Source organism: Xenopus tropicalis, chromosome 7 (genome assembly GCF_000004195.4).
Source record: "Xenopus tropicalis strain Nigerian chromosome 7, UCB_Xtro_10.0, whole genome shotgun sequence".
NCBI classification, from domain to species: Eukaryota; Metazoa; Chordata; class Amphibia; order Anura; family Pipidae; genus Xenopus; species Xenopus tropicalis.
The window spans coordinates 103,962,114-103,972,661 of record NC_030683.2 but is presented as its reverse complement, the minus strand read 5'-3'; the positions used below and the strand labels follow the sequence as shown (position 1 = coordinate 103,972,661).

Here is a 10,548-nt window from a genome sequence, read left to right as displayed (position 1 = left end):
ACGTCATGCATCAGTGCAGTGCATTGTGGATTATGCAGTTTCTGCATGCTGTCTGTAAGATGTGGAGAAGTTGTTACAATCTGTAACATCAATGGTTTAGTCCCTCCTCCCCTGCCAGGATTTCAAATGATGCAGAAAGAACAGTTTTGCAGCTGGATTTCAGCATACAAAGTTGGTATATATTCATATTTTGAAGGAACAGAAAAATGAATGTTTACCCATATTTCCCTATGCAGCTAGTACAACAAACACATTGATGTAACTTCTGTATTTAATTTAGAGACAATGGTATTACAAATGCCCATCATTTGAAAATGCTTTGTTTAATGGCTGGTTTGTCTTGACTGTTCTCAAGACAGAACAGACAGTAGCTGCTACAATGTATACTGGCAAGGATATTACAAAAAGAAAAGCTTCACAAATTGCATGAATAATTTGAACACTAAAAACCATGTCAAAAGCAAGGGGGGGGGGGTCATTAAAAATCCATATGAAACAAAAGCAGTGAATATGTGCAGTTGTACAGCATACACATCTGACAAAAAAACACAGAAAATTTGATATTTGGGTTCATTTGGATATAGTAAATTGGCACAAAGACAATAACAGTGTTTTAATCAGAATTTGAAATGATCTGATACAGTTTTTTAACCTCGTGGCATTTTTTAAAAAACTGGACCACAATTAAGCTTATTAAATGACAGTTATGTTAAAAAGGCCATTATACTGAGTAGTTACAGAGGCAGAAGGCAGTAGACTGTAAGTTGTGGGGCCGCTAAAACTGGCTGCAGTTGCACAAAAAAAAATCCTATTCATTGAAGGTACTTATCTGCACTTCCATACAGTGGTACTCTGCGCCACCGAGTTAATTTGCCTCCTGTTCTGAATAAAGTACAAGTGCCAGGTGTCACACTGACCCAACAAAATAATGGTAAGTACAAACAAATGCATTTTTACCTGATTAAACTGTATGGTAAATAGCCCTAAGTCTGCTCCTTGCCTCCTGTTAGGAAATAAGCATAAGTGCGCCTATTATTCAGGGGAACCCTGGAGTTACCATGACCTGTAAAGGTGGGGGGTAGTTGCAGGGTTCCCAGTGGGCTGCACCAATACACACAGTGCCTAAGGAACTGACCCCACACCTCATTTTGATGGTGAGCAAAGCTGACAATTTTCATCACTTTTGACACATCTGCTGTGAATGCCTCATAAATGGAGCGCTGCACATGTAGTTATAAATGATGCCTAATGCAGGGCTTTCTTTGTGACATAAAGGTTTACGGCACACAACAATTTTGGGCATCTTGCCCGCCATGTTTTTTTTTGCCTCAATGACACCTCAAATCACACTTTAAATAGGAATCATATAATTTTTGCAGACACTTTGACAATTTTAGTTGCCAGCAATGGGGGGGGGGGGGGGGGGGGATTTGGGGTATTCTGGCACTGCATTTAAAGCAGGGAAAATTCATAGCTGCGTGCCATTGAGAGATGGAATTTAATAAATATAATCATTTGTAAAAGGCAGCAAGTAGGTCAGTATATTTCATAAAAACATGACCTACAAATGTTATAGCTTCAAAGAGTTGGTAGAGGTCACACCATAATAGCAATCAGAGCTACTCTGGCTCCTAGAAATGAACATTTATTATGTAAAATGAGTAAACGTTAAGCCAACTTGAAAATCGTTCTACTTAATAAAATATTAGTTGGGTTACAGTCCCAATAGTGATAAGCTAATATGTCTCGTTTTTTTTTTTTAACACAACTTTTTTTCCTCATGCAGTGAATTTTTCTGCAGTTAATTTTTGCTCCTGTTTTGCGAAAAAATCTGCCAATGGCGAAACATGGAAATTTGGTGCAAATCCATGGCCGAAGTAAAAATTTCGCTCATCACTAATCCCAACAATTCTGAAATCTGCCTCACAGAGCTCAACAATAAATCCTTGTTTTGGTGGTACCAAAATCATGTCTTAAAGGTCAACTAGCACACCCACAAATTGTGATATTAAAGAATAATGCCAATACAAGTAAGCCCATCCTTAAGATGGATGTACCCGGGCAGACACTGGATGCCAACTGAGCCACTCCAGACCAAGTCATCAACATCTTCAGATACCTCTGCATAGGCAAATATGTCTGAAAGTTGGCCCAGTTGACCAAGTCCCCTGGTGACCCCATCAAACGAGTGACCTGTTATAGGCTTCCCCAAGCGCCTGTTCTATTGGTAAGCAGGCTGGGGCAGAAAGAACATTTTCAAATGTTCATATAGTTACTTTCCCTCTAGCAGTGTTTATCTGAAGCTTCTCTCAGGCCCATACTGGCCTAAATACAGCAAATGTCAGATATAAGCAGTTTGGATATTGCAAGTGCAAGAGACTGGGAAATGGCAACAACAGATGCCTGTTTGAAGATTTTGCCTTGCATAAAGACCATTAATTCTCCTTTGCCACAGCTACCCTTCTTCTAGAACCCTTCTGTTGTGCCGTCATTCAACCCAAACCAAAAATCCCAACTTACTTTGTTTCCTTGACTGCCTACATAAACTGATGTTTTACATATGCATTCCCCTCTGTTCCAACAATTCTATAGTTAAGTGTCACACTGACTGCCAGGGGTGTCTTACCAAATCCTTCTACACTGTCTGACTCTAAAGCTCCTACTACATGGGGCAAATTCTTGGCCTGAGGATAAACGCAGTGGGAGAATCCACCACTACGCTTTAAAAAGCTTATTAATGTGCTTTGCCTGTACCTGGAGCCATTGCACCTGTCCAGGTATAGGCACACTGAGCTGATTTCAGTGCATACATTTAGCAAAAAAGGTGCAAACTGTTTAGTGGAACAGATAAGATTTGAGCTGATTAAAATGTATCAACAGAATAGCCCTGAGTTTTTGTTTTTTTTATAGCTGCTTAATAGTTTTGGCCTAGAAATGCAATCCTACAGTCAGTGAACATAGGATGTGTTTCAATGAAAACAGATGTATACATTGTATAATACTTTGGATTAAAAACAAAAAGAATAAACAAACGGATCTAATAGATTCGAGACCTAGGAAAGGGGGTATGTAAATAATACATAGTGTACTCAAACGCTGCCAGTTTGTGTATGCATGCTTCTTCCCTGTACAGAAGCAGACATTGAGGGGTATTTCTGTTCCAGCGCATTGAAATCTGAAAGGGTGGGAAGGGCAAGGTGCTCACCCAGACATTACCCAACAGTTCAACAAAAAATGCAAAGCGTTGATGTCAAGTTCTGTAACCAACAAACCCTGCACAAAATGATTTGTTGTATTTTAGTGAAGCCAATAACATTGTTAGCATAGCCTACTACTTACATACTTTCTTTGGTTAGATGATACATAATGCCTTTTATCGAGTCCTTCATTTATAAATGCACAACAACCATTTTTTTTTTTTACATCTACATAAGGAATGGACCCGTTTTACGACCATCAGAATTTTCTGATTCACTGTTCTCTTGGGTAAATTACATTATTACAGTTTATAGCATTTATTTTAAGTTTGTACATTACGTTTGCGTTTTACCATTCTCAACAGTAGAAAATGATAATGGCAGCAATTCACAGCACTGAATATATATTTCATCATTATTTGTAGCCGATATTACAGCAGCGAAGGTTTTGATATTCATGAACAGATACTGACCAGTCCAGCACAGGTGATGACTTGCTCTGCTCACAGTCTGCTGTTACACTGCATCTAAACACACAAAGTGGACTAATTACAATATCTTAACCCTCTTATAGTTACAGTTTATGGGAACTTTACAGAAAATGTGGTCAGTGAGAAGCAATAACAAGGCTATAATATTTGCATGTTTGTCTAGTATGGACCTAGTTACAAAGTCTTCTGTCCTTCAACAAGTGTTGCGGCGGCAGCTAATCTCTCCATTTTATGTGCATGCCGATGCTTCTTCAGTCCATAGGTATTGCTGAAGGCCTCGCCGCAGGCTCCACATTTGAAAGGCCGACCACCCTGGTGGGTTTGCACATGTTTACTAAAATACTTAGGGTCCTTAAAAAGCTTGAGGCAACAAGAACAACGCAGGTCTGGTTTAGCATCATGGGAACGTTGGTGCCGAAGGATGGAGGAAATGTAAAAGAAACTCTTCCCGCACTGGTCACAGCGGTAAACCTTTTCACCTAAGTGCACACGTTGGTGTTCTAAGAGATTGGAACGGTAACGGAAAGTCTTGCCACAGGTCGGGCACCGCTGAGGGCGAGCCACTATGTGCAACCGCTGATGTTCTGCCAAACTAGATGACTGGGCAAATCGTTTGTTGCAGAGAGCACACTTGTATGCTCTCTCCCCAGTGTGCACCACTTTGTGCTGGCGAAGATACCAAGAATGCAAGAAGCCACGGCCACAAATGGTGCAGCGGTAAGGTCTTTCTTCAGTATGGCAACGCTGGTGACGCATGAGGAGAGCTGCTTCCCAAAAACGCTTTCCGCACACAGAACAAGTGAAATGCCTCTTCTGCAAGTGGGTGCGGCGATGAAGTAGCAGATCATAAGCACCTGCAAAATTCTGTCCACATACATTGCAAGCAAGAGTGCGTCTTACTAAGTGAACATACTTATGTGTGACCAAGCCGAGAAAGTGCTTGAAACTTTGACCACAAATACTGCATGAAAATCGCTCCCCGCTGGGGACCACAGGGTGTTCCTCAAAAGGAGAGGCCACAACTCCAGCAGCTGCTGCTGCTGCAGCAACTTCAGCTCCAGAGACATCACTAGGGGCAGTAGTCTCTAAACAATTTACTTGTTGGCTTTCTGCTACATCTTGACACTGACTTATAGGATGGAGACGCTCTGCTGCTGTCTGATGTACTAGCTTGTGCCACATTAAGTTTTCAATAAATCCAAAACATTTACCACACGTATCACACACATAAGGCTTCTCATTCATGTGCAACTCCTTGTGGTTCATTAGGTGAAAAGAGTCTGGAAACCTCTCTCCGCAATCTGTACATCCAAAAGTAAGTCTGTCTGGTGGAAGAGTACCAGTTGCCACGGTACAAGGTAGCTGGAGTCTGTGGATCTGTTTATGGCGGGTCAGGCTCTGAGGGTAGCCAAACACCTTTCCACACAACTCACATTTATATGGCCGCTCTCTGGTATGCACTACATGGTGTTTAGTGAGGTGAAATGACTCTCTGAATCGCTTCCCACAAACTGAACACTGATGTGGCTTCTCTCCAGTGTGAATGCGTTCATGTCGCTTGAGAGTTTCCCGCCTGCCAAAGCCACGCCCACAAACATTGCAGCAGAAATTCTTGTTGGCATTGTTAATTACAGAAGGCGGTTTCTGTAAAGAAGACTGACTGAAAAAGGATCCAATTTTCCCAATTACACTAATAGCAGCTGGACCAACGTTTGATACATCTGTACCTAGAAGTGAAGCTGCTTCTATTGTAACTGATGATGTGGGTTCTTTAATCACCTCGCTGAGGGGCTGCTGCTGCTGCACCATTGGCTGCTGCAATGCAAGGCCTTGCTCATGAACCTGTTTATGTCTCAAAAGGCTCTGGGGGGCAGCATAAGACTTTCCGCACAATTCACATTTGTAATCTGGCCTCTCACCTGTATGTGTTGCTTGGTGCTTCAACAGGTATGAAGTGTCCCGAAATGATTTTCCACATACCTCACACTGAACTTTCATGGAGTCAGAATGAGTCTTTACATGACGTTTTAGACTCTCACGGCGATTAAAGCTCTTTGCGCACACACTGCAACTGAATGGTTTCTCTCCTGTGTGTATAATCTGGTGCTGATGAAGATGGCTTTGTTTCTTAAACACCTTCCAGCAAAGAGTGCACGTGAATGGCCCATCCTGAGGTAAGGGAATACTCTGCTCACTGCCGGTTACAGGCATCTCAGCAGACCCAGCAGCTGCCTCGGACATTGCAGCCGCAGCTGCTGCCACAACTGCGGCAGCTGCTGCTGCCTCTCCGTCTGGGGGTGGGACAGAATTAGTTACCTCAGCTTCTGTTTCCTCTTTATGACAACGTCTGTGCCTTATCAAACTGGAGATGTGATTATATGTGCGCCCACAAGTATTGCACTCGTAGGGCCTTTCACCAGTGTGCACCAGCATGTGCTGTACTAGATGTGATGATTGCTTAAATGACTTTTGACACACTGTGCAAGGAAAGCGACGGTCAATGAGATACTTCAGGCGTCGGAAGTAGTTTTTATCGTCCTTATTCTCGTCTTCAGCTGGCAACTGTTGAGCCACAGGGAGGCTACGCTTTAAATTGTTGAAAAGATGTTGGTGGCTCGATAGATCAACAATTCCCCACTGTGCTGCGTTGAAAGTACTGTCAAAAATTGTCTGGGTAGTTGTGATTGGAGGCTGATTGTTGAACTGCTGGGTGGTAGCTATATCTGGCTTTTTGGAGGGAGAAAGTGAAGAGGAAGGGGGGGCTTCAACTTTAAATTCTTTAGGTTTTGAAGTGCTAGTGCTTGCAAACTGAACGTGATTGGGCTGGGTCTGATGATTATATTCGTACTGAGGGGGAGCGCACGGAAGTGCTGCTACAGCCTTGGCATGTTCATGGTGGTTGTACAATTCCATAGGCTCAAAGCGCTGATGGTTTAAGAACTCCAGGAAATCAAAAGGGTAGTTCTGAAAGTGAATGCCCTCATCCCCTGCATTAGCTTCCATCTCACAAGTCCAAACTTTCCTGAAAAAGACCAATGATAAACCAGAAATTAGCACAGCAAGCTATAGTGACTTCAATTCAAAAACAGTCATGGCACTGAATTCCTAAATTTGTCTCCATACAAACAACTGCTCCATCCATTTTAGCCCCATGTAAGATGAATACCCTATCTGCTGGGGCCCATGGCATTATCTGGTTCTAATATCGATGCTCTGGAACAGTTCGAATGAGCAACCTGCTTCAGCTGAAGAAAAGGGTTGCAGCCTTCACCATTCATCCGGTTTAAGTCACCAGATGTGGTCACCTTTGCATTCTTAATCATTTTAATATCCTCAATGGCAGCCCTGCGACACAATGAGTATAATGGTACATATAAGTACCTGGTATTGCCATTAGATATGAGGTTTCATGTGATTTTCAGGTTGTGCATGTATCAGAATAGACATTCTCATACCATGAATATGGGTTATTTTGTTTGTTTTAAACAAACAATATCCAGTGGCAAAGAATACAGTTCCTGAATGGTTCCCTGCTGGGGTCTTTACATGCATACTGTCTGCTGACACAATTTATTTTGAAAAATCCTGTTACAGGACCTGCTATCAAGAATGCTCAGACCTGAAGTGTTCTGGGTAAGGGTTGGAACTTAGATCTCCATAATTCTATTTAAAAATGATTATACATTAAATAACCCCCAAAATAGCCCAGTCTCACAGGATGAATGCGCCCTGCTTTAAGTGTAAGTTAATGCTTGGCCAATTAGCACTTGATCTACAACGCAGACAGGGCCCTTTTAGGGATTTTAACCACCAAAAATATTTAAGCATAACTCATTCAGTGTCAGAGAAAATGTAATGTTTAGAAATTCTGTCTGTGGTGTATGGTCTGTGCTTAGAACAGACGCCTGAAACTATTTTAAGGAGATACTTCAAAGCAGGATCTACAGTTGTTTATATATATAAAAAATGTGTCCTGGATAATAAACCTCATTACATGCTGTTACAAAGACTGGCATTACATTCAGAACTGATACTGCATTAATTTTAATTAAAAGTGTAGTAAGGATATACAGGGATAGGATCTGTTATCTGGAAACCTGTTATCCAGAAAGCAAATTATAGTAATGCCATCTCCCATAGAGTCCATTTTTAAGTAATAATAAAAAAGTGTCTTGCCGTTTATCCCTACAGAAAGATCCCTTATCTGGTAAACCCCAGGTCCCGAGCATTCTGGATAACAGATCCCATACTTCTATTTAAATGGAGGGACAAAGTGGGAAACGTTGAACCTGCAGTGACACAGTTGGACAAGGCCACCTGAGTTAAGCTTTGGACCAGGTGTTAATTTACAGTTCTATTGCCATCGATTTTTCCTCTTCCATTGTTTCATCATCACTTTATCAATATTTCCCTCATTTCAAGTTTGTACACTGATCTTATAAGGACATTATTCCCTTTGCCAGATGACTTAGAACTACTTTCAGACATACATATTTCAGCAGAGAGAAAAAGCAAAAAACAAAACATAAAGCTACTCCTATACTACCAGTACAAGTGTCTGGGACAGCCCACTACTTCATTACATTAATAAAAGAATGTAGTTAATTACAGATAAAACATGCAGCTATTCAATAAAAAAAGAAATGCTACATCGCTAAAAATTATTTTTTCTCCTTTTGCTTTAGTTCAGTCTAACCACTCTCTCTACTAAGTTGCCCAGGCGCAGTTATACAGTAGTTAAAAAAGCTAAAAGCTTTCTAATGAAAGTGGTTTTATGCACAACTGCTTACTGTCAAAAAGCACAAGTTGAGACCCATAGCCCCCAAATTCCTCCCCCAACTGCCCCAGGCAGCCCTTGCTACAGAACCAAAATTGGTTACCAGCCATGTGGTCTTCTCTTTGAAACAAGAGCTTATAGGAAGCAAGTGAGCATATCAACTAAGTGTAATACACACTCTATGCACATTAATCAATATGACCCTGCCATTGATATCAGCTCTTCCCCAGACGCCAAGTTTTTAGCAACTACACTTAATACTAACCCAATGAATATGAAATTCTAAATAAGCTGGGAAAAACAAAGAAAGTGTTCAATTTATGTGCAACAGTAAGCAGGAAAAAAACAGCAGTGGTTGGGGTTATAAAGTGTGGGCTGAGGCTTAGTTCAGTGAATAATGAATAGGGCAGTTTGTAGGAGCCAAATTTCCAACACAGAACAGAGAAAAACTTGAAATCATCCTACACTGCTGGCTCTTTGGCAAGTCTGAACACTGCAACTTGCCTGCTGCTTGCTATTTTTAACCCATGCCGTTAGTGTATAACTTGAAAGAAGCCCCTTGCAAGAGAAGGAAAATTGGGCGATAAAGATATGCCCCAACATAAATAAATACCATAGCACAAATGTAACCTCAACTTCTTACAAAATAATTACAAATTAGTAATTTGGCTCAACCCAAGCAATTTACCCTTTAACTGTAAGGTTGCTGCTACACATTAGCTACTGAAGAATCTATTTCCATATATGAAAGATAAAGCGACACTAAGCAACTTTCCAATATAAAATTCATCAAACATTTTTTATGTTATTTATAAACATCATTTCAAATGGCAGTAGAACGCATCCCATTCTGTTCTTTGCACTCGTGTTGTTCCGAGTCCCAATACGTCAGTTTCCCCGCAGGCCTATAAATCAGCCGGCTTGGGCTACAGAACCAGAAGTGAGTGCAGAGAACAGAAATGGATAAACCAGAACTGCTTTCGGTGAAAAATACAGGTACAAACCATTGAACTCAATTTGTGTATAAAGTGCTTAGAATGACATTTTCTTTCATTATGGAAAAATAAGAGATACAAATAAGAAGACTGGAGTTTTCTCCTGAGCTACAGGGTTTGGGCACCCGAACCATTTTCTACTTTTGGCGAGTAACTGTATTTCTTTATTGCTAAATAAAAACAAACTTTTATTTGCGGTCTCGCCTGTAGGTAACAGACTTGGGGTATTTGGCAGCGGCCCATAGTGTTAGAAGGATGCCCATTGGTTGGAGAGATTTATGACCCGCTGGCACTGAATGATAAGCATAGATTGCTAAATCACAGCCTCATCCTTTTGGATGTAAAGGGGTGCTGGGAGCTATTGCTAAGCAACAAATGGGGATGGGGGACCTGGTTCTAAATTCCCAAAGCTGTCACCCAAACAGGCTTCCTCATGAACAAACAGTTCCCTGGAATGCACTGACTTGCTGCAGACTGCAATGCATTCCAGTGAAGTGAGTGGGAATGAGAATTCAGGAGCCCTATCTAAGTGACAGGTATGGGATGCGCTGTGGGATTGTTGCAGGGGAAGGATGGGCAGGCAACATCATAAGAGCATGTGACACAATCACCTGTTTAAATGAAAGAAAGCCCGAGCCTCCCAGCGGCACCCACACCCCCTCCTGCTGCAGCTCGGTCTCTGAGCATACCGCCCAACAGTCCCGCCCGATTCTCATAACACAGCCCGCAGTCCCGGATCGCCGTTTAAATACCCAGCTCCTCAGCTCCCGCAGGCCAGCTCTCCCACAGTTTCGTCACACTCTCGCGAGATGGGAGAGTGACGTCACAACCCCCCCCCCCCGGCGGAGGGACGCACACGTACCCGCCTAGGGAGTGACGCAGCACGTACCCGCCTAGGGAGTGACGCAGCACGTACCCGCCTAGGGAATGACTAGCCTGCACTGAGCGTGTCTCCGTCACAGAGGCACAAGGCGCTAGTACTGTCCGCTTGTGGTTTTAGCGGGGACGTTCGAATACAATTCGCTCTCTGCTTGTGATTCCTACTTTTTTAGGGAGCTAAAAAAAAAAAAATACATTTGTTTCCTGCA

General features: G+C 42.1%; 1 protein-coding gene across 2 annotated transcripts; it reads right to left on the bottom strand.

Moving 5' to 3' along the window:
• Nucleotides 1-253: 253 nt before the first annotated feature.
• znf865 (zinc finger protein 865) lies at nt 254-10,288 on the bottom strand. Of its 2 annotated transcripts, none has more exons than XM_012966086.3 (2): nt 10,213-10,288; nt 254-6,710 (listed from the first exon to the last, which is right to left on the bottom strand). In XM_012966086.3, exon 2 carries the CDS (start codon nt 6,689-6,691, stop codon nt 3,863-3,865), a length of 2,829 nt encoding a protein of 942 aa, XP_012821540.1. In that variant the 5' UTR covers nt 6,692-6,710; nt 10,213-10,288; the 3' UTR covers nt 254-3,862.
• Between the last annotated feature and the right edge of the window lie 260 nt (nt 10,289-10,548).